Source organism: Papio anubis, chromosome 5, assembly GCF_008728515.1.
Source record: "Papio anubis isolate 15944 chromosome 5, Panubis1.0, whole genome shotgun sequence".
NCBI lineage: Eukaryota > Metazoa > Chordata > Mammalia > Primates > Cercopithecidae > Papio > Papio anubis.
In genome coordinates, this window is record NC_044980.1 from 64276794 (window position 1) to 64301794 (window position 25001).

At 38.7% G+C, this 25001-nt stretch overlaps 1 protein-coding gene across 5 annotated transcripts in view; it reads left to right on the top strand.

Moving 5' to 3' along the window:
- Positions 1–25001, top strand: part of GTF2H2 (general transcription factor IIH subunit 2) — a 33770-nt gene that overhangs the window by 791 nt on the left and 7978 nt on the right. For 3 of the 5 annotated variants that reach the window (XM_009208582.3, XM_009208581.3, XM_003899775.4), the window contains exons 2-12: positions 4150–4237; positions 5184–5261; positions 5641–5677; positions 6014–6100; positions 6762–6812; positions 7190–7244; positions 11511–11616; positions 17931–18021; positions 18240–18327; positions 18965–19072; positions 21936–21999. In XM_009208582.3, coding sequence (XP_009206846.1) covers positions 4182–4237; positions 5184–5261; positions 5641–5677; positions 6014–6100; positions 6762–6812; positions 7190–7244; positions 11511–11616; positions 17931–18021; positions 18240–18327; positions 18965–19072; positions 21936–21999 — 821 coding nt within the window. In that variant the 5' untranslated portion in view covers positions 4150–4181. The remainder of the gene's footprint in view (positions 1–4149; positions 4238–5183; positions 5262–5640; positions 5678–6013; positions 6101–6761; positions 6813–7189; positions 7245–11510; positions 11617–17930; positions 18022–18239; positions 18328–18964; positions 19073–21935; positions 22000–25001) is intronic. The other 2 variants (XM_009208583.2, XM_009208584.2) reach the window with 1 other exon arrangement.

The window sequence follows — 25001 nt, forward strand, 5'->3', positions numbered from 1 at the left end:
TCAGTACAGACGGGGTTTCACCATGTTGGCCAGGATGGTCTCGATCTCTTGACCTCGTGATCCTTCCGCCTCAGCCTCCCAAAGTGCTGGGATTACAGGTGTGAGCCACCCGCCCGGCCTCACTGATATTTTTAAGAAGAAGATGGACTCTTGGGAAATGATAGGCCTTTGGAGATCTTTACAAAGTCAATCTTCAAGATGCATGAATCCTTTAAACAGCATGCATGTTTACAATCAGGCTTCCCATTGAACGTCTGCAGTTTTAGGGACCTTAATACCTCCTGTCCAGTCTCTGATTTCCCATTGCAGGCAGCTCTAATTAAGAAGTCCTTTTAGCCGGGCGTGGTGACTCATGCCTCTAGTCCCAACACTTTGGAGGGCTGAGGTAGGAGGACCAGTTGTGGTTAGGAATTCGAGACCAGGCCTGGCCAACAGGCTGGTGAAACCCCGTCTCTACTAAAAAAAAGTTAACTGTGGTGGCATGCGCCTTAATCTCAGCTATGCCGGAGACAGAAGAGGCAGTGGAATCGCTTGAACCCTGAGGTGGAGGTTGCAGTGAGCTGAGATCGTGTCACTGCACTCCAAGCTTAGGCGACAGAGCAAGACTGTCTCAGGAAAAAAAAAAAAGGAAAAAAAAGAAGTCCTTTGATACGATCATCCAAAAGTCTCTCAGTTGCTATTTCTTTTTATATTTATAATATATATTATATATTTATAATTATTTCTTTTGAGACAGGGTCTCACTATGTCACCCAGTCTGGAGTGCAGTAGTGAACATGACTCACTGTAGCCTTGACTTGCTTGGGCTCAAGCCATCCTCCCACTTTAGCTTCCCAAGTAGCTGGGACTCAAGTACTCGCCACTTCGCCCAGCTAATTTTTTGATGTTTTGTAGAGACAAGGTTGATCTGAGCTCCTGAACTCAAGCGATCCTTTTGCCTTGGCCCCCCAAAGTGCTGGGATTACAGGTTTGAGCCACTGTGCCCTGCCAAGAATTTGAGTTTTAAAACATTGAGAACGTTATGTGAGTTTTTCATTTTTGAAGTTCGCAATATGTAACAGAAAACAGGGAAGAGCAAAATGTTCAGTTTAGGCTGGGTGTGGTGACTCACGCCTGTAATCCCAGCACTTTCAGAGGTCGAGGTGAGTTGATCACCTGAGGTCAGGAGTTCGAGACCAGCCTGGCCACCATGGCGAAACCCCATTTCTACTAAAAACACAAAAATTAGCCAGGTGTGGTGGTAGGCTCTTATAATCCCAGCTACTTGGGAGGCTGAGGCAAGAGGATCACTTGAACCCGGAGGCAGAGGTTGCAGTGAGCCGAGATCGCGCCATTGCACTCCAGCCTCGGTGGTGAGTGAAACTCTGTCTCCAAACAAAAAACAAAGAAACAAAAATGTTCCATTTATGAGCAGATCACTTGAGGTCAGGAGTTCGAGATCAGCCTGGCAAGTCAGGCGAAACCCTGGCTCTACAAAAATACAAAACATGGCGAAACCCTGACTGTACTAAAAATACAAAAATTAGCTGGGCATGGTGGCACGCACCTGCAATCCCAGCTACTCGGGAGGCTGAGGCAGGAGAATCACTTGAACCCGGGAGGCGGAGGTTGCAGTGAGTCAGGAGGTGGTGGAGTGGAGAGGGAGATTGCATTGGGGAGGGTGGAGGTATGATGAGGACATTTATTTATGAATGAATGAATGAATGACAGAGTCTTGCTCTTTCACCCAGGCTGGAGTGCAGTGGCACGATCTTGGCTCACTGCAGTGTCTACCTCCTAGGTTCAAGCAATTCTCCTACCTCAGCTTCCTGAGTAGCTGGGATTATAGGTGTGCACCACCATGCCCTGCTAATTTTTGTATTTCTAGTAGAGATGGGGTTTCACTATGTTGGCCAGCCTGGTCTCGAACTCCTGACCTCAAATGATCTGCTGGCCTCGGCCTCCCAACGTGCTGGGATTACAAGCATGAGCCACCGTGCCTGTTTCTCTCTCTCTCTCTCTTTCTTTCCTTTCTTTTCTTTCTTTTTGAGGCAGGGTCTCACTCTGTTGCCCAGGCTGGAGTGCAGTGACATGATCTTGGCTCACTGCAGCCTCCGTGCCTCCTGGGTTCAAGCAGTCCTGTCTCAGCCTCCCCAGTAGCTGGGATTGCAGGCACCCGTCCCTACCAACCTCCTAGCTAATTTTTGAATTCCTGACCTCAAGTGATCACCTGCCTCAGTCTCCCAAAGTGCTGGAATTACAGGTGTGAGCCAGCATACCCGGCCTGGTTTTGTTTTTGTTTTTGTTTTTTGTGACTCACTGCAACTTCTGCCCTCCAGGTTCAAGCAATTCTCCTGCCTCAGCCTCCCTAGTAGTTGGGATTACAGGCACCCGCCACCATGCCCAACTAATTTATGTATTTTTAGTAGAGACGGGTATTGCCATGTTGGCCTGGCTGGTCTTGAACTCCTGACCTCAGGTGATCCGCACCTTGGCCTCTCAAAGTGCAGGGATTACAGGGATGGAGCCACCGCACCTGGGCCTGGCCTGTGTTTGTTGTTTTGTTTTGTTTTCGACTTTTATTTTCAGGGAGTACATGTGCATGTTTGTTACATGGATAAATTGCTTGTTGTTGAGGTTTGGTGTACAAATGATCCCATCACCCTGGTAGTAAACATAGTACTTAATAGGCAGTTTTTCAACCCTCACTCTCTCTCATTCTTCGTCGTCTAGTAGTCTCCAATGTCTGTTCTCATCGTTATGTCCATGTGTACTCAGTGTTTTGCTCCCACTTGTAAATGAGAACATGCTGTATTTGGTTTTCTGTTCCTGTTTTTTTTAGGCCAGAGTGCAGTGGCACGATCTCGGCTCACTGCAGCCTCTCTGCCTTCCAGGTTCAAGCGATTCTCCTGCCTTAGCCTCCCAAGTAGATGGGATTACAGGTGCTCGCCACCACGCCTGGCTAATTTTTTTGTAGTTTTAGTAGAGACAGGGTTTCACCATGTTGGCCAGGCTGATTTCGAACTCCTGACCTCAGGTGATCCACTTGCCTCGGCCTCCCAAGTGCTAGGATTACAGGCGTGAGCCACTGCGTTGGGACTCTGTTCCTGTTAATTCAATGAGGATAATGGCCTCCAGCTGTATCCATGTTGCTGCAAAAGACAGGATTTCATTGTGGGGTTTTTTTGTTGTTTTTTTTTTGGCTGCTAGTATTCCATGATATATTAGGTACCACATTTTCTTTATCTAGTGCACCACTGATGAGCATCTAAGTTGATTCAGTGTCTTTGCTATTTTGGATAGTGCTGTGATTAACATGAGTGCATGTATACTTTTGGTAGAATGATTTTATTTTCCTTTGGGTATATACCCAGTATTGGGATTGTTGGGTCGACATACATGTGTCCAATAAATATATGAAAAAATGTTCAACATCACTGATCATTAGAGAAATGCAAACCAAAACCACAATGTAAATCAAAACCACGGAACCATCTCACCACCCATCAGAATGGATATTATTAAAAAGTCAAAAAATAACAGATGTTGGCAAGGTTGTGGAGAAAAGGGAATGCTTATCCACTATTGGTAGGAATGTAGATTAGTTCAGCCACTGTGGAAAGCAGTTTGGAGATGTCTCAAAGAACTATGTTTAATTTTGTGTCCTTTTTTTTGAATTATGAGCCATAGCATTTACCCATTTATAAATAATAAATGTGATTTTAAAACTTTTGATTATGAGAAAATTCAGACATACACAAAAAGAGATATTACAATGAATCACATGTCACTCAGCTGTAATAGTTTATACCCATACTGACTCCTCACAATTCTACAGTCATGTGTCATGTGACGCATCTATAAAGCATCTATAAAGCAGTTTTGTCATGTGACACATCTATAAAGCATTTTTGTTCTTTTACAAATCGTAAAAAGATGTTTATTTTTATTAGTACCAAGTTTGTGTATACATGTTCATATTATTTCTTGAAAATGAAAAATGGAGTTCTATGAAGATTTTTAATGACAATTATTGAGTAAAATACAAAGAATAAGATGACCTGGCATTCAATTTTTTTTACTTTATATATGTGTCTAATTTTCAAATTTAATTGGATGCATTTTGTAACAAACATCTTTAGATAACTTACATTCTAATGATTTTTACAGATTACTGAATAATAAAATACAGTTTTGAAAAAATGGATGAAGAACCTGAAAGAACTAAGCGATGGGAAGGAGGCTATGAAAGAACATGGTAAGGAGAGCATTATTGCCCTGTCTTTTCTTTTAGACATTGTCTTTTTTTTTTTTTTTACAACTTTATTAAAGTATATTTTACATTGTTAAAATTCACTCATTTCCAATGTACAATTCAGTGATTTTTTATTAATACTTTACTGAGCTGTGCAGCCATTATCATAAACCAGTTTTAGAACATTGTAACCACTCCAGTAAGATCCTTCATGTCCATTTACAATTAATTTAATCTTGATTTAATTCCACCTGTAGGCAATCATTAGTCTACTTTTTGTCTCTAAATTTTAACCTTTTCTGGACGTTTCACAAAAATGTGATCATATGCAATCATGCGCCGCATAATGATGTTTTGGTCAAAGATAGACTGTATATATATATGACAGTGGTCCCATAATATTATAATACTGTGTTTTTACTATACCTTTTCTATGTGTGTTTAGATACACAAATACTGACCATTGTGTTACAGTTGTCTTTAATATATTCAGTATAGTAACATGCTGTACAGGTTCGTAACCTAGGCGTGGGGTAGGCTATACCATCTAGGTTTGTGTAAGTATACCCTGTGATATTCACACAATAATGAAATCACCTAACAATGCATTTCTCAGAACGTATCCCTGTCAGTAAGCAATGCATGACTTATTATAGCATGGTGGTCTACTGTGGCTGGCTTTCACTTATTTCTCATCCATGTTGCAGCGTGTATTGATACTTCATTCCTTTTTTATTGCTGAATAGTATTCCCGTCTATGGTTATGCCACATTATTGTTTATCCATTCACTAGTCTGTGGATATTTAGGTTCTTTACGGTTTTTGGCTGTTAGGTAAATGCAGCCATGAACACTCACATGCAAATCTTTGTGTGGACGTATATTTTCATTTTATTTGGGCTAGTAATCATTTTAGCTTGTCTTTTCAAACAAATAATTATGACTTATAGGGAGATTCTTAAAGAAGATGAATCTGGATCACTTAAAGCTACAATAGAAGACATTCTATTCAAGGCAAAGAGAAAAAGGTATGTAATCTTCCTACGTATGTTAAAAAGGTAAAATATATTCATTTTAAGCCTTTCTATCTATAAACACTCCTCAGTACTTCACTTCAGCTGTGTTTCAGGGAAACTGACCTATTGCCTTCTGACTATGGGGAAAGAACTAACCACCTACCCTTGCCTCAGCAGGAAATGGTCTTTAGAGACTATCTACAATACCTAGAATTATGTGTATTGTATTCCATAAGTTAATTATTTACTCCACTAAAAATGCACATTATGACATTCTTAATCAGAATTAGAAAAAAAGAGAAAGCAGGTCAATTGGAAAGTTGTATTTTTTTCGTGTGTTGGGGGGGATAGTATATTGAATTCCATTAAAATGTTTGTATAATTTTAACAGAGTATTTGAGCACCATGGACAAGTTCGACTTGGAATGGTATGTCATTATTTTTTACTAGTACAGAACTAGTTTAGGTTAGAGAAATATTCTGACTTGCTAGAAAAAACAATAGCGAAATAACAAAGTTTTTAAAAGAATACATTAAAAATATATGCATAGAATATGAAATTATTAAATGCTATTTTTACTAATCAAAATGGCACTTGAGGCTGGGCACAGTGGCTCATGCCTATAATCCCAGCACTTTGGGAGGCCAAGGCAGGAGGATTGCTTGAGCCCAGGAGTTTGAGACCAACATGGGCAACAGAGTGAGACCCAGTTTCTACAAAACAAAACAAGTACTTGAAATTGGCCCTTTCTTTTTTCTGGTAGATGCGCCACCTTTATGTGGTAGTAGATGGATCAAGAACAATGGAAGACCAAGATTTAAAGCCTAATAGACTGACGTGTACTTTAAAGGTAAAATTTAAATTTATACTAAATCATTTAAATTTATACCAAAATCACTTAAACTTCTACTAAGAAAGTGGGGAAGAACACTGGATTCTAAAGGATATTTTTAAAGAATGCAATATTTTTTATTTTTTGCCTTGTATTTTTAGTTAGTACTAATGATAGCTAAGTAGAAGTACTGCCAGGTCATTTAGGGAAATTTTAAACCAACATAGCTAATTATTTGTGTTTTTAATTTCTATCCTCCCACCCCACGTCAGGATCTTGGTTTGTCAGTTATCCCTTTTCTTTATTGAATCTTCATTCTCCTTTGCCTTACTTAAATCTGTCTCCTCAGATTACAAATATGTTCATATTATTCCTAATTTATCAAAACCTATTCTCAATTCTGCTCATTCTCCCGTCTCTCTTCATTGGATCTTTTCCTCGTTGAAATTTTTTCTGACACATCCAAATGGTTCCATCTTTTAAAACCTAGCTCAAACCTATCTCATTACCCACCATTTCAAATTAAGGTTTTTACTGTTTAATATTTTTATTACTTAAAATTTTTTGAAAATCTGTAAGTTTAAAAGTCATAAGAAGTGATGCTTGAAACATCACTTGGACATGTTCTTTATGATTGTTATTTTGCCTTTATCTAGTATGTCTTTTTTTATTTAAACAGTTGTTGGAATACTTTGTAGAGGAGTATTTTGATCAAAATCCTATTAGTCAGGTACGTATATAAATTATAGAATTCAGAATTAGATTCATGTTTTGCTTCCAAATGTAATTTATTTTTAAAAATTGGACATGTATTTTGTGAATTACCCAAATTGTTTAACCAGTTTCCGGTATACTTAAAAATGAAAAGCATAATAACTCTAAAAGTTAAACAATGTATGGTGAACTCATAGCTAAATTTATTTGCCAAAAACACCATGAGAAAAAGTTTCTCACCTGTTGCTTCTTTCTTTTGTAATTACTAGTTTATTTTAGCTATGTAAATTATTTTTTTTCTGCCCCAATATGATCTACAGGAATAGTTATATATATTCTTAATGGGAAGAAATAACTTGTTAGATTAATAATAATTTTTGTTTTTATTTCAAGATTGGAATAATTGTGACTAAGAGTAAAAGAGCTGAAAAATTGACTGAACTCTCAGGTATGCATAAAATTACCTTTACATGACTCAAGGACTTTGCTTTATTTACCCAACCTCGTAGCCCTGTTTGTATGTCTGCTTAATAAGTAACGTGAAGGGTTCCTCTGTCTTCTCTAGGGGAAACAATTTAATAACATTTCCCCCACCATTATATTCTTAGGATACAATGTTAACTATTCTAAATTGAGTTCTTCATAGTGGCAAATAATAATTACATTGAATGTAAATGTTTTTATTTAAAATCTATATGTGCTTATCCTGAAATTTTTTTTTTCTTTCTTTTTGTTTTTTTTTTTTTTTGGAGACGGAGTCTTGCTCTGTCACCAGGCTGGAGTGCAGTAGCGTGATTTCGGGTCACTGCAAAGTCTGCCTCATGGGTTCAAGGGATTCCCTGCCTCAGCCTCCTGAGTAGCTGGAACAACAGGTGCCCACCACCACACCCTGCTAATTTTTTGTATTTTAATAGATATGGGGTTTCACTATGTTGGCCAGGATGGTCTTGATCTCTTGACCTTGTGATCAGCCCGCCTCGGCCTCTCAAAGCACTAGGATTACAGGCTTGGGCCACCGCGCCCGGCCTTATCCTGAAAATATTAAAATACAGTTATTGTAATTATTTATAAAATCCAGTTAATCTTAAATTCTTAAAAAGTTAAGCATCTAATTTAAAAGGGAAAAAGTATAAAAATTAAACTGTAGCTATTGCTAATGAATCAATTTTTCTGCTTCCATGACATACCTAACTGAATTTTAGTTGCAAAACGTAGTAATGGCATTTTTAAATTTGCTTTGGTATATATGCTGTTACAAATTTGCATCACTGATTCTATTTTATTTTCTGTGAAACACGCTATCCCTTAAATCTGGTTCTCAACCTTTTATCCTTGCCAACACACATAAGGGAAATGACATACTTTCTTCATTAGTAGTTTTTCATTAAATGCAGTGAGGAGTGAAATGTACATTGGCGAGGAGTGAAATGTACATTGGCTTGGAGTGATCCAAGAAACTCAGTTGTGAGTAACCAAAAGAATGTCACGCTAGCTTAGGTGCAGAAGAACATTTTTGGCTATATTCAAAGGTGGGCCAATTCCATATATAGCTGCTGTGTATGTTGGGGTCCTGGCTTTGTCGGGCTTCATTCTCGGATAGATTTTCTGGAAGTTGAAAAGATGTCTCTTAATTGTCCCAGTCTACATTATACCCGTAGCCTATAGCTTCAGCACACGTCTTGGGAGAACTCTGATTGGCCTGACTTACGATTTGCCCATCCACGAACAAAGTGGCCAGTGAATGAAGTATTTTGTTTGTATGCTTCGATTGCCTGCCAATGCCCAGAGGAGGATAGAAGTAGGGTCAGCACCATATGAACTAAGCAGGATTATTATGTAGTGGAAGAAGATGGTTGCTCCAAGGTAGGGCTATAGGGTCAATACTTTCCTCTCACTTTACCCACCCCAAATTACCAGCAGTTTTCTTTCTTTCTTTCTGTCTTTCTTTCTTTCTGTCTTTCGTCTGTCTTTCTGTCTTTCTTAGAAGGAGTCTCTCACTCTGTTGCCAGGCTGGAGTGCAGTGGCGCTATCTTGGCTCACTGCAACCTCCGCCTCCCGGATTCAAGTGATCCTCCTGCCTCCTGCTCCCGAGTAGCTGGGATTACAGGTGTGCACTGCCAGGCCTGGCTGATTTTTTTATTTTTAGTAGAGACAGAATTTCACCATGCTGGCCAGGCTGATCTCAAACTCCTGACCTCAGGTGATCCACCCACCTCAGCCTCCCAAAGTGCTGGGATTACAAGCGTGAGCCACTGTGTTCAGCCCCAACGGTTTTCTATGGATGTTAGTAAAGTCATATACGTAAAGATGAAAAATACTCTGGAGATTCTGACAGGCCTCTTGAAGCCACCTTTTTTCCTCCAGTCAGACCACTGCTGTAAACCACACTGACACTATTGTGGTATGCTTTTTTCCTATACCCATAACACAGTGGGAGATTAAAAATAATTTTGTAGGGTAGGAAGAGAAGTGGATAGAGAGCCAGGAGATCTAGGTTTGGGTGCTGCTGGTCCTGCAGTTAAGTAGGCATATGTCTTTGGGCAAGTCATTTCACTTGTTTAGATTTAGATTAATTTTCTCACTTATGAAGTGAGGGATTTGGTCTGCTTAGTGAGGTACTTTTCATCTCTAAAATTTATGAATCTAAAATACTTGCAGTAAATATTAAATATTACAAATAGTTAATATTTTAAAACTTACTCAGATGAATAAAAACTCAAGGGAGCTCCCAAGTTGATGAATAGACAAGACATGATTCACACAGAAAAAAACCCCAGAAATTAAATAAGGGAAACTAGTAATCCAAAAACACTCCACCCAATTCCATAATATTTTATTTTTTAATATATTTTAAATGAGCAAAATTAAGTTTCAAAAGCAATATGTTGCTTGTGGAACCACAGAGAAACTGTTATTTATAGTGCTGATAGTCTTATAAATTAGTTCAGCATTTTTTAGAACAGCATAAAAATTGTTCCTGAAATTATATTTAGGAAATGTTATGGAAGGAGAATGATCACTCTACAAAAATACTCTTTGTAACATTATGTGTAATAGTGACAGATTAAAAATTAAATGTTTAAAAGTATACTTTGATGGATTATATTTTATGACAAAATCAATTTAATGATTTGATACGAAGACAGTGCTGAAATGGAAAATGTTTACGGAATACTATATTTCATTGAAACTCAGATTCCATCAATTACAGTATACTTTTATAAGCCATTAAGAAGGAAAAGTCATAGTAGTTAAACTTTGACACAATATCAAATGATATATGAGTTGGCTATACTAGCTTCTTGGTAATTTGACATGTCTGTCACTTTGGGGGCTGGGCGTGGCGGCTTACACCTGTACTCCCAGCACTTTGAGAGGCTGAGACCGGAGGATTGCTTGAATCCAGGAATTCAAGACTAGCCCGGACAACATGGCGAAACCCTGTCTCTACCAAAAATATAAAAAAAAATTTAGCTGAGTGTGGTGCTGGGCACCTGTAGTCCCAACTACTTGGGAGGTTGAGGTGGGAGGATGGTTCGAGCCTGGGAGGTAGAGGTTGCAGTGAGCCGAGATTGCCCCATTGCACTCCAGCCTGGGCAACAGTGCCAGATCCTGTCTATAAAAAATTTTTATATTAAAAAGAAATAAAAGGATTTGGCAACTTCTCCCCCCTGCATTTGAATTGCTTGGCGTAAGATAGACAATATTTTCAGATGCTATTTGGTAAGAGAAGATAACACAGCTTTGTCTATTTGTGGAACTATTCCTTTCTTAGGTCTTGTAAAGCTCTTGATTTCTTCCCTCAAGAAAAATACGGGATTGCATGCATTCTTCCACCAATATTTGCTTCATTAATAATAAATTTATGCCTCACTGCTATGTTCCACACCTTTCTACATAAAAATATAGCCTTTTGTATTAACAGCCTTTCTAAAAACATTTTATTGTTTGTTTTTTGAGATGGAGTTTTGCTGTTGTTGCCCAGGCTGGAGTGCAGTGGTGTGATCTCAGCTCACTGCAACCTCCACCTTCTGGGTTCAAGCGATTCTTGTGCCTCAGCCTCCCTAGTGGCTGGGATTACAGGTGTGTGCCACTATACCCAGCTAATTTTTGCATTTTTACTACAGATGGGGTTTACACCATGTTGGCCAGGTGCGTCTTGAACTCCTGACCTCAGGTTATCTGCATGCCATGGCCTCCCAAAGTGCTGGGGTTACAGGCGTGAGCCACCGCGCCCGGCCTTAAAAACATTTTAAATGGCAGTTAAACTCACCATGAAGAGGACAATGTACATAATGCAATTGAAGCAACAATATGTGAAGACCTATTTGTAGGTTCACATATGAGCAGGCAAAGACTGTGTTACAAGTGCTGCTGGCTACCAGTGATTATTAAACACATGCTGATTTCAGAGATGTTAAAATGTGAAAATGTATTCATCTTAAAAATGATGAAATGTGGAAATATTAAGAGTAAAAAAATGCACTCTAGGTTAATATTATTTTAAAATATGTATGCTAGTCTATAAGGAGATTATTTGTATTATGTTTTTCAGTATGAAGTGAGACTATTTACAAAATATTTGAGATAAAATTCCAGCAGAAATGCAAATTGAAAGGATTCTGTTCTTTAACATCTTAGATATGTAAATTTTGAGAGAAAGAAACTTTTTAAATATATAGGATTTTATTGAAAGATCTTATTTCTATTTTAGGAAACCCAAGAAAACATATAACATCTTTGAAGAAAGCTGTGGATATGACCTGCCATGGAGAGCCATCTCTTTATAATTCCCTAAGCATGGCTATGCAAACTCTAAAGTTAGTATTATACCTTATGTATAATTGAATTAGAAGTTTTTTAAATGAGTTAAGTTGAAATGATGTGTTAATATGGGGCCCATAAACACAGCTATAACAAAATTGTTAAGTACGAAAAGTATGTAATGTCATTTATGATGTTTAGTGTGGTGTTGGCTAGTAATTTCTATTTTACATTTTAGTAGGATATTGTTAAAGGTTTTATAAAAATATAATTTAAAACTGTTGGCAATATCAATAGTACAAAAGAAATATATTGGTAAAAAATATTTTATTAAAATGAGATTTAATGTAGTATAATAATTGTAGGTTGGTTGTACCTTTATTAACATTTATTAATTTATTTTGAAAATAATGGCCAAAACCACAATTCCTTCTGCACCAACCTCATATATCTGTAAATTAATAGATATGGCAAGTTCAGCTATGTGGAATAGAGCCAAGACCCGAAAGGAAATACTTGGTATAGTTAAAGCTTATATATATATATATATTTTTTTTTTCCTCGAGACAGAGTTTTGCTCTGTCACCCAGGCTGGAGTGCAGTGGCATGATCTCAGCTCACTACAACCTCCGCCTTCTGGGTTCAAGTGATTCTTGTGCCTCAGCCTCCCTAGTAGCTGGGATTACAGGTGTATGCCACCATGCCCAGCCAATTTTTGTATTTTTAGTACAGATGGGGTTTCACCATGTTAGCCAGGCTGGTCTTGAACTCCTGGCCTGAAGCGATCCGCTCACCTCAGCCTCCCTAAAGCTTACATATTTTATCTCTGGATAGTCTGCCCTGGCTCAGACTTTATAACTTTACATAATAGATATTTTTCTAGTTCTGAAGTGGATGAGAAGGAGGTAACACATGTAATAGAGGTAAGTACAGTAGCAGGGTCTAGTGAGAGCTGAGAAGATTACAATGAAAACATAAGCAGGAAAGCTATAACTAACTGATAAAATTGCTGCAGAAAGCATAGAAACATCTATTTAGTATAGGTGAAAACTGGTCACCACAACTTAAAACTCTACAAGCTATCGTTTTAATTAAATGGTATACAAGATTAATGTTCGTGATTATTATGACCGAATTACTATGAGGTTTACAGTAATCTCCCCTTATCTGCAGTTTCACTTTCCAGTTTTAGTTATTCTTGGTCTGAAAAATGTTAAACTGAAAATTTCAGTAATAAATAATTCATAAGATTTAAGTTGTATGCCATTCTGGGAAGCGTGATGAAATCCTACACCTTCCTTCTCTGTCCTGCCCAGGATGTGAATCATCCCTTGGTCCTGTAGATCCACACAGTATATGCTGCCCACCCATGTAATGGCCTAAGTCATCAGATTAACTGTTATTGACTGTCAAAACTATTGCAGTGTTTGTGTCATTTTACTTAATAATGACCACAAAGTGCAGGAGTAGTGATGCCAGCACATTGTTATAATTGTTCTATTATTAGTTATTATTGTTAATCTCTTACTGTGCCTAATTTTTATACATTAAACTTGATCATAGGTGTGTATGTACAGGCATACCTCATTTTGTTGCACTTTTATTACACTTTTCAGATAACTTTTTTTTTTTTTTAACAAGCTGACAGTTTATGGCAACTCTGTGTTGAGCAAGTCTGTTGGTGCCATTTTTTTTAACAGCATGTGCTCACTTCATGCCTCTATATCACACTTGGTAGTTCTTGCAATATTTCAAGCTTTGTAAATTATTGTTATATCTGTTATGGTGATCTGTGATCAGTGATCTTTGATGTTACTATTGTAATTATTTTAGGGCACCACAAACTGGGCCCATATAAGACAACAGACTTAATTGATAAGTATTATGTGTGTTCTGACTGCTTCACCAACTGGCTGTTTTCCAGTCTTTCTCCCTCTGTTCGGGCCCCCCATCTCCTAAGACAAAAAAAATACTCAAATTACACCAATCACAACCCTACAGTGGCCTCTGATTGTTCAAGAGAAAGGAAGAGTCGCATGTCTCACTTTAAATCAAAAGCTAGAAATGATTGAGCTTAGTGAGGAAGGTATGTCAAAATGCAAGACAGGCTGAAAGCTAGGTCTCTTGTGCTAAACACTTAGTCAAATTGTGAATGTAAAGGTAAAGTTCTTGAAGGAAATTAAAAGTGCTTGGCTGGGCCTGGTGGCTCTTACCTGTAACTGCAATACTTTGGGAGGTTGAGATGGGAGGATTACCTGAGGCCATGAGTTTGAGACCAGCCCTGGTAACACAGCAAGACCCCCATCTCTACCAAAAAAAAAAAAAAAAAAAATAGCCAGGCACAGTGGCGAGCACCTGTAGTCCCTAACTTCTCGGGAGACTGAGCCCAGTAGTTTGAGGCTGCAGTGAGCTATGATTGTGCTACTGCACTCCAGCTTGTATGATAGAGCAAGATTCTGTCTCAAAAAAAGAAAAACATAATGGAAATTCAAAGTGCTGCTTCAGTGGACACATGAATGATAAGAAAGTGAAACAGCTTTATTGCTGATATGGAGAAAGTTTTAATGGTCTGGATAGAAGATTAAAGTAGCCATAACAGTCCTTTAAGTCAAATCCTAATCCAGAGCACGACTCTAATTCTCTTCAATTCTATGAAGGCTGAGAGCAGTGAGGAAGCTGCGGAAGAAAAGTTTGAAGCTAACAGAGCTGAGCTCATGAGGTTAATGAAAGAAGCTATCTCCAAAACCAAAGTGCAAGAGGGGCCAGGCACAGTGGCTCAGGCCTGTAATCCCAGCACTTTGGGAGGCCGAGGCGGGCGGATCATGAGGTCAGGAGTTCAAGACCAGTCTGGCCAACATAGTGAAACCCTGTCTCTACACTAAAATACAAAAATTAGCCAGACGTGGTGGTGTGCACCTATAATCCCAGCTATTCAGGAGGCTGAGGCAGGAGAATTGCATGAACCCAGGAGGCGGAGGTTGCAGTGAGCTGAGATCGTGCCATTGCACACTTTGTGGCGATGCATGAGAGACTCCGTCTCAAAAAGGCAGTGGTGGCTCAAGCCTGTAATCCCAGCAGCACTTTGGGAGGCTGAGGCGAATTGGATCACGCGAGGTCAGGAGATGAGACCATCCTAGCTAACACGGTGAAACCACGTCTCTACTAAAAAATACAAAAACTAGCGAGGCCGGTGGTTTGACCTGTGGTCTCAGCTTCTGGGAGGCTGAGGCAGAAGAATGGCTGATAAACCGGGGTGAGCTTGCAGTGAGCTGAGATCCGGCCACTGCACTCTAGCCTGGGCTGACAGAGCGAAACTCCGTCTCAAAAAAATTTTAGGGGGAAGCAGCAGAGGTACTGATGTAGAAGCTGCAGCAAGTTATCCAGAAGATCTAGCTAAAATAATTGATGAAGCTGACTACACTAAATATTAAATTTTCTTTTTCTTTTCTTTTGTTGGTTTGTTTTTGAGACAGGGTCTCGCTCTGTCACCCAGGCTAGAGTGCAGTGGTGCAGTAATGGATCACTGCAGCCTCAAACTCCCAGGCTCAAGCTATTCTCCCAGCCCCCCAAGTAGGAGGGACTACAGACATGTGCCACCACATCCAGCTAATTTTTGTATTTTTTGTTGTTGTTGTTTTTGTAGAGGTAGGGTTTCGCCACATTGCCCAGGCTGGTCTTGAACTCCTGGACTCAAGCAGTCCTCCTGCCTCTGCCTCCCAAAATACTGGGATTACAAGCGTGAGCCACTGCACCTGGCCTCTTATTTTCAATGTAGATGAAACAGCCCTCTGTTGGAAGAAGGTGCCATCTAGGATTTTCATAGCTAGAAGAAGTGAATGCTTGGTTTCAGAGCTTCATGGGATAGGCTTCCTCTCTTGTTAGGGGCTAATACAGCTGGTGACTTGATGTTGGCACTAATGTTTGTTACCATTCTGAAAATCCTAGAGTCCTTAAGAATTATGCTAAATCTATTCAGTCTGTGCTCTGCAAATGGAATAACAAAGTCCGGATGACAGCACATCTGTTACAGCATGGCTTACTGAATATTGTAAGCCCATTGTTGAGATCTATCTCAGAAAAAAGATTTATTTCAAAATATTACTGCTCACTGACAGTGCACCCAGTCACCCAAGAGCTCTAATTGAGATGTACAAGGAGATTAATGTTATTTTCACGTCTACTAACATAGCACTCATTCTGCAACCCTTGGATAAAGGAATAGTTTGAACTTTCACATCTTGATTATTTAAGAAATACATATCATAAGGCTGTGACTGCCATAGATGGATCTGGGCAAAGTACACTGAAAACCTTCTGGAAAGAATTCACCATTCTAAATGCCATTCATGGAAGGAGTTCAAAATATCCACACTGGCTGGGTGTGGTGGCTCATGCCTGTAATCCCAGCACATTGGGAGGCCAAGGCGGGTGGATCACTTGAGGTCAGGAGTTCAAGACTAGTCTAGCCAACATGGTAAAACCCTGTCTTCACTAAAAATACAAAAAGTATCTGGACATGGTAGCGCATGCCTGTAATCCCAGCTACTGGGGAGGCTAAGGCAGGAGAATTGTTTGAACCCAGGAGGTGAAGGTTGCAGTGAGCCAAGATTGTACCACTGCCCTCCAGCCTGGGTGACAGAGCAAGAATCAGTCTCAAAAAAAAAAAAATACCCTATAAACTTAGTTGATAAAGCATCAGTGGGGTTTCAAAGGAATGACTCCCATTTTGAAAGAGGTAATACTGTGAATAAAATGCTATCAAACAGCATTTGCATTCCTTTCATAAAAGGAACGGTTGACCCATGTAGCAAACTACTTTGTCTTATTTTAAGAAATTGCCATAGCCACCTCACCTTTCAGAAGGCACCACTCTGATCAGTCAGTGGCCATCAACATCAAGGCAAGACTCTCCATCAACAAAAAGATATTATTCACTGACAGCTCTGTTGATTTTTAGCAGTATTTTTCATTAAGGTGTGTACTTTTTTGTTTAAGATATAATGCTGTTGCACACTTATTAGACTACAGCATAGTGTAAACAGAACTTTTTTTTTTTTTTTTTGAGATGGAGTCTCATTCTGTCACCCAGGCTGGAGTGCAGTGGCACGATCTCGGCTCACTGTAAGCTCCGCCTTCCGGGTTCACACCATTCTCCTGCCTTAGCCTCCTGAGCAGCTGGGACTACAGGCGCCCGCCACCACGCCCGGCTAATTTTTTTGTATTTTTAGTGTAGACGGGGTTTCACCATGTTACCAGGATGGTCTCGATCTCCTGACCTCGTGATCCACCTGCTTCAGCCTCCCAGAGTGCTGGGATTACAGGTGTGAGCCACCACCCCCGGCTGTAAACAGAACTTTTATATACATTAGGAAACCTGAAAGTTCATGTGACTTGCTGTATTGCAAATATTTATTGTGATATTTGCTTTATTGCTGTGGTCTGGAACCACCCCTGCAGTATCTCCAAGGTATGCCTGTATTGGGAAAAACATGGTATAGTCAGCCCTCCGAATCCTGGGTTCTGCTTCTGTGAATTCAATCAACCACACATCGAAAATATTTGGAAAAAAATTGTACCTGTACTGAACAAATAGACATTTTTTCTTGTCATTATCTCCTAAAAGAGGATAACAATTATTTACATAGTATACATTGTATTAGGTATTATCAATAATCTAGAGATGTCTTAAAACATGTGGGAGGATGTGTATAGGTTATATGCAAATACTATGCCATATTGTATCTGGGACTTGAGCGTCTGCAGATTTTGGTATCCATAGCAGGTCCTGAAATCAATCCCCCAAGGATACCGAAGGATGACTGTATATATAGGGTTCAGTACTATCCTTGATTTCAGTTATCCATTGGGGGTCTTAGAATGTATCCTCTGCAGATAAGAGGGGACTACTATATAGTCTTCGAGAAAGAAGTGTGTGTTACTATTTTGAAGCCACATCTATATACTTTAAAGCTGATCCATATGATATTGCCACGTTTTAAAGTTTATCCATATATTGTTGTATTTCTTAGTGTATACTTTAGACTTTGTATGAAACAAGCCACTGGAATGTAAGCTTCATGATGTCGGGAACATTGTCAGTCTTGTTTATCACTCTATCCCCAGAACTTGAGAGTACTCAGTATTTATTAAATGAATCAATTAACAATTTTTTGAAGTGCGTAGTTCATTTTAGAAAAATTTACATTGAAGTGTTTAAAATATACTCACAACCTTTCCTTGCATTATTGAAACAAATGAGGTATTCTGTAGTCTAAATGTGTATTCCTATGTTTACTATTCTTTTTGGGTAAATTTTTTGGTAGTGTAATTTGTTGTACCTAATTGGAGTGTATTTTATCTTTCTTTTAAGACACATGCCTGGACATACAAGTCGAGAAGTACTAATCATCTTTAGCAGCCTTACAACTTGTGATCCATCTAATATTTATGATCTAATCAAGGTAGACTGAAAAATCAAAACCAAAGTCACAACTCTAAAGAGAATTCTGTAGCAAATTTGTTTTTATATATATATATATTTGTGTGTGTAATTCATCTTTGTGGTAGATGTAGTGAATTTATTACTAGTTTTCAGAGCATTCTTTATATTTCAAATACATTAATTCTTAAATGTTTTTCTTCTTTCCTAAAACTATCTATCGACTTGGATTTTATGAAGACCCTAAAGGCAGCTAAAATTAGAGTATCTGTTATTGGATTGTCTGCAGAGGTTCGCGTTTGCACTGTACTTGCTCGTGAAACTGGTGGTATATATATAATTTCTTTAATATTTGCTCATAATTACTGTGTAGGAAATAATTTATTAATTAGGATGTTTTAATCTGTTCTGAGCTACTAAAAGTAGTCTAAAATATGGGCAGTCATCTTAAATATATCATTGATTCTGTAAGAAATCATCTCAGAATGCAAAGAGTTTTCAGTACTTATGTCAATATTTAGAGGAAGTAGTATAACTCTTGGAAAGCTGGAAATTTTACTGTATATAATTCTTTATAAAGATTTTATAACTTGTCTTTAATTAAATTCTAATTACAGGCCAGGCATGATGGCTCTGCCTGTAAGCCCAACATTTTGGTAGGCCAAGGCAGGAGAATCACTTGAAGCCAGAAGTTTGAGATCAGGCTGATTAACATAGTGAGACCTGTCTCTATTTATATGTTAAAATAATAATAATAGTAATAATAATCAATTGTAATTACAGTTATTCCTAGAGAAGTTGGTTTAGATGTATTATTTAAATAAGGTTTTAGAAGTGATAATTTAGCTGAAATCATTATTTTGAAAATGTACATTTTCAGATGATAAAACTTTTACAGAATTACATAGAACGTATACTTCGTTATGTCTATGAAGCTGTTTTTTTTTTCCTTTTCATCTTGTTAGGCACATACCATGTTATTTTAGATGAAAGCCATTACAAAGAGTTGCTCACACATCATGTTAGTCCTCCTCCTGCTAGCTCAAGTTCTGAATGCTCCCTTATTCGTATGGGTAAGTGTTTTTATGTTTTTAAAAAATATATATCTAGGCTCTCTATTTTTGTTTGCACAAGCTATTTTAATATTTAAGAATTTTTAAAGAAAAAATATACTTGTTGAAGCAATTTTGGAAAGTACAGAGAAGTAAAAAAAAAAAAAAAAAAATTAAAACTACCAGTAGTCCTGTCACCCAGAAAATACTGTTGGCTTTCTTTATTTTTAAGGCTAGAAAGGTATAAACTGTGTTTATAGAAAAATACTTATATTAAGCTGGACGTGGTGGCTCACACCTGTAATCCCAGAACTTTGGGAGGCCAAGGTGGGCGAATCATGAGGTCAGAAGATCAAGACCATCCTGGCTAACACAGTGAAACTCCATCTATACTAAAAATACTCACAACCTGAGTATTTTTAGCCGGGTGTGGTGGCGGGTGCCTGTAGTCCCAGCTACTCGGGAGGCTGAGGCAGGAGAATGGTGTGAACCCAGGAGGCAGAGCTGGCAATGAGGCAAGATCGCGCCACTGCACTCTAGCCTGGGTGACAGAGCAAGACTCCGTCTCAAAAAAAAAAAAGAAAAGAACAAAAAAGAAAAATACTTATATTAAGAAATGTTTTAAATAAGCTGCAAAGGCCAGGCGTGGTGGCTCATGCCTGTAATCCCAGCACTTTGGGAGGCCGAGGCTAGCAGATCACCTGAGGTCAGGAGTTTGAGACCACCCTAGCCAATATGGCAAAACCCTGTCTCTACTAAAAATTACAAAAAATGGCTGGGCATGGTGGCAGACGCCTGTAATCCCAGCTACTCAGGAGGTTGAGGCAGGAGAATCGCTTGAACTCAGGAGGCAGAGGTTGCCATGAGCTGAGATTGCGCCACTGCACTCCAGTCTGGGTGGCAGAGCGAGACTGTCTTAAAAAAAAAATAAAAATAAAATAAGCTACAAAATTATCTGTACTGTATGATCAAAGCTGTGTAATACAAACTGTGCAAAGACAAAGCTTGCAGGGAAGTACACCAAATTGCTCAAAGGAGGGGAAATTATTGGTTTTTGATCACTTTTTCTTTCTTTCTTTCTTTCTTTTTTTTTTTTTTTTGAGATAGAGTCTCACTCTATTGCCTAGGCTGAAGTGCAGTGGCGCGATCTCAACTCACTGCAACCTCTGCTTCCTGGGTTCAAGTAATTATCCTGCCTCAGCCTCCCAAGTAGCTGGGATTATAGGCGGGCACCACCACACCCAGCTAATTTTTGGATTTTTAGTAGAGACAGGGTTTCAGCATGTTGGCCAGGCTTGTCTTGAACTCCTGACCTCGTGATCCGCCCGCCTCAGCCTCCCAAAGTGCTGGGATTACAGGCGTGAGCCACTGCACCCGGGCTTGGATCACTTTTTTAAAATGTTATTTTCTTCTATTTTACAAAAATGTTACAATGAAGATTTATTACATTTATATTGAAAAAAGGTATAACTTTTAAATAGAAAAAGAATCTCCTTATTTAATATATATATTTTTAAATGTTAATGAAGTAGGATGCTTTTCTACTTTTGGCCTTTTGTATTACTAGTCGACCTCTCTTTTCCACGGTCTTCTCATGTGTTTAATGATGTTAGTTAACTACCTTATTGTGTGTTGCAAGGATCGAGTTAATACAGATGGTGCATTTAGAATAATGCTTGATGTAAACATTCAATACATTTTAGATCTTATTTAGCTAATCTTTTTGATTTACTGATATATATTCTTATTCCATTTTAAGGTTATTTAAATTTATAATTTGTTAGAGTCCTTTAGGAATATTAACGTTTTCTTTTTTTTTTTTTTTTGAGACGGAGTCTCGCTCTGTCGCCCAGGCTGGAGTGCAGTGGCCGGATCTCAGCTCACTGCAAGCTCCGCCTCCCGGGTTTACGCCATTCTCCTGCCTCAGCCTCCTGAGTAGCTGGGACTACATTAGCTGGGACTACAGGCGCCCGCCACCTCGCCCGGCTAGTTTTTTGTATTTTTTAGTAGAGACGGGGTTTCACCGTGTTAGCCAGGATGGTGTTGATCTCCTGACCTCGTGATCCGCCCGTCTCGGCCTCCCAAAGTGCTGGGATTACAGGCTTGAGCCACTGCGCCCGGCATTAACCTTTTCTTAGTCACCTGATGCAAATATTTTTCTTGTTGGTTATTTGCCTTTACTTTTATTTATTTGTTTTGATACGTAGATACATTTAAATTTTTTATGTAATATCTCTTTTTAAAAATGGTTTCTGCTTTTCCTGAACATGTTTTCAGAATTTAAAATTATATATGGAAAACAAATTACATGAAATATTTGAGCATTTCAAAATTTTAAACATAAAAGTATAAACTTAGATAAAATGAAGGTGTACTATATCTTCAGTTGTATCAGAAATGATGTAAAAATTACAACCTCTTTAAAAAGTAGTGTTGATCATTATTAAGTTAGAAAATATATAGCTGGGCATGGTGGCGGATGCCTGTAATCCCAGCTACTTGGGAGGCTGAGGTGGGAGAATCGCTTGAACCCGGGTGGTGGAGGATGCAGTGAGCCAAGATAACGCCACTGCACCCCAGCCTGGGTGACAGAGCAAGACTCCATCTCAAAAAAAAAAAAAAGAGAGAAAAGAAAAAGAAAAATATATATATGAACTTCAGAATCTGAGGTCATATATATAGACAGGTCTTACCCCTGTTTCCTCTACTTTTTCTTGTAGCTTGGAATTAGTTTCATCATGCTATAATAAGCTTATCTGAAAGGTGGTAAAGTGATATTTTGTACAACTTCATTGGCTTTTTGATAAGAACATCTTTAGGTTCTTAGTCCTAGAATTCTGCTGTTTGCTTGGAAAAAGAAAGTAATACATTTTCTTCTATGAAGGATTTCCTCAGCACACCATTGCTTCTTTATCTGACCAGGATGCAAAACCCTCTTTCAGCATGGCGTAAGTAAAGACCTTGAAAATATCAGTGATAATGTTTTTACATTTTTAATTCCTTCTTTTAAGTTATAAATTCAAAAGATAGGAAATGAAGAGTATGTCTGTATACTTGTATGGAGTGATCTTCAGGATATATTACTAAATAAAATAGTAAGTTTGAGAGAATTTTTTGTATGCTACTGATCACCTAAGAAGAAAGTAGAGATGTAAGTGGATATATTTGCCTGTTTATGTTAATAATAAAAACAGTAGTATGGAAATAATAAAAACTTAAAAGGGGTGGAGGGGGAAGTTTTTTTTTTTAATGTTTACCTCAGTGAGTGTGTAGGGAAAAGCAAAGGGATAGACCCTAGACTTTTGTGAATGCATCACTTAATGATAGGGATCTGTTCTGAGAAATGCGTCATTAGGTGATACCATCATTGTGCAAACATCACAGAGTCTACTTACACAAACCTAGATAGTGTAGCCTACTAACATCACAGTTATATGGTATAACCTATTTCTCCTGGGCTGCACACCTGTACAGCATATTGTGTACTGAATAATGTAGGCAGTTGTAATGTAACACTTAGTGTTTGTGTAACTAAACACAGAAAAGGTGCAACTAAAATGTGGTATTATCTTATGGGACCACTGTCATATGTGTGGTCCATCACTGACCAAAATGTTACATAGAATATTACTGTACCGTGTTTTAACTTCAGAGCTTTGTATTTTACATAATTATAAAACAAAATTAAATTTAAGAGAGTAATTCTTAAAAATCACAAACAAGATTTCTGCCTCCAGCCAAAAAGGTGTAACAGGGACTAGATTTACCCTCCTGTCAAAAAAAGTAGACAAAATATATAAAACAGTGGTTTTCAGACATTGGACAGCAAGCCTTGCAATAATGATCCCTGACAAAAAGGAAACAAATGAGATGGGCCCTAATAGCACTCCAGCTTACTGCCTGGATGGAATTCCCAGGCTGCAGATGGAGGCTGGAGATGTTGAGTTGAAGAAACAAAGTTCATCTTTCAAGGAGGCTGAGATGGTGATAATTTTGCAGGTCAGAGTACTGGAGAGAAAAGAGCTGCACAGAGAGAACTCTCTGGGGAGCTGCAGAGACTTGCTCATGAGTCAGCAGCTGAGTGTTGATCAGCACTTTCGTGTGAGGAGACTACTGGAAAGCAGCAGACAGAGCAATTCCCAGAGCTCACACAGAGAACATTCATGTTCTCACCAGTCTGTATGGAAATACCTCTTAACATGACAGGCATTGAATAGAGTCCACAGTAATGGGATCAAATTAATTCTATCACAAGAACTGGAACCAGAGGCAAAAAAAAAAAAAAGAGAGAAAAATCTAGACTAACAGCTGTTCTGGACCAGCCTAACAAAGCTTAAAAGCAAGTTTTGAAGAGATTAAACTATTTCCAAGTTAATGAAGTATATTTTAAAACAAACCCTTAAATATTTAAGGGAATACAAAAAAAAAAAAAAAAGAAAAAAAATCCAGCACCCAAAACAAAGCAAAATTCACAATGTCTGGCAAAGCAAAATTCACAATCCCTGGCAGAAATTACCAAGGATGCAAAGGAAAATATGACCCATAAAATGGAGAAAAATCACAGAATGGAAACATACCCAGAAATAACCCAGTTGGTAGAATTAATAGACAAAGGGTTGGGTGCAGTAGCTCATGCCTGTAATCCTAGCACTTTGGGAGGCTCAGGTGGGCGGATCACTTGAGCCCAGGAGTTCGAGATCAGTATAGCCAACATGGTGAAACCCATCTCTACTAAAAACACAAAAATTAGCCAGGCCTGGTGGCGCACGCCTGTAATCCCAGCTACTCAGGAGGCTGAGGTATAAGATACACTTGAACCCAGGAGCTAGAGATGCCAGTGAGCTGAGATCGTGCCATTGCACTCCCGCCTGGGTGACAGGCTTAAAAAAAAAAAAAAAATTAGTAGGTAAAGATGTTAGGACAACAATTATATTATAAATGTACTCTGTATGTTCCGGATATTATAGAACATGAGAATGGTAAGAAGAGATATGGAAGGTATAAAAAAGACCCAAATAAACTTCTAGTGATGAAGAATACAGTGTTTTAGATCAAAAATATATTGGCTGGGATTAACAGCAGATTAGACACTACAGAAGAAAAAAATTAGTGAATTCAAAGATAGTAATAGAAACTTTAAAATAAAAATGAAGGGCTGGGTGTAGTGGCTCACATCTGTAATTCCAGCACTTTGGGAGGCCGAGGCAGGCAGATCACTTGAGACCAGGAGTTTGACACCAGCCTGGCCAACATGATGAAACCCCATCTCTAATAAAAATACAAAAATTAGCTGGGCGTGGTAGCACGTGCCTGTAATCCCAGCTGCTCAGGAAGCCAAGCACGAGAATTGCTTGACCCTGGGCGGTGGAGGCGGTGAGTTGAGATTGCGCCACTGTACTTCAGCTTGGGCAATAGAGTGAGACTCTGTCTCAGAAAAAAAAAAAAAAAAAAAAAAACTGAAGAGAGGGAAAAAAATGAATGTAGCATAATTGAGCTATAAGACATACAGATTTAAAAATAGACTTTCAGCCCAGGCAGGTATCTCACACCTATAATCCCAGCACTTTGGGAAGCTGAGGCAGGTGGATCATTTGAGGCTAGGAATTCAAGACCAGCAACATAGTGAGACCCCCATCTCTACAAAAAGTTATAAATTTTTTTAAAATACAGACTTCTTTTGTTTTTTTTTTTTTTGAGATAGAGTTTCACTCTTGTCACCCAGGCTAGAGTGCAGTGGTTCTATCTCAGCTCACTGCAACCTCTGCCTCCTGGGTTCAAGCAATTCTGCTTCAGCCTCCCAAGTAGCTGGGATTACAGATGCCCAGCTAATTTTTGTATTTTTTAGTAGAGACAGGGCTTCACCATGTTGGCCAGGCTGGTCTTGAACTCCTGACCTCAGGTGATCCACCCGCCTTGGCCTCCCAAAGTGCTGGGATTACAGGTGTGAGCC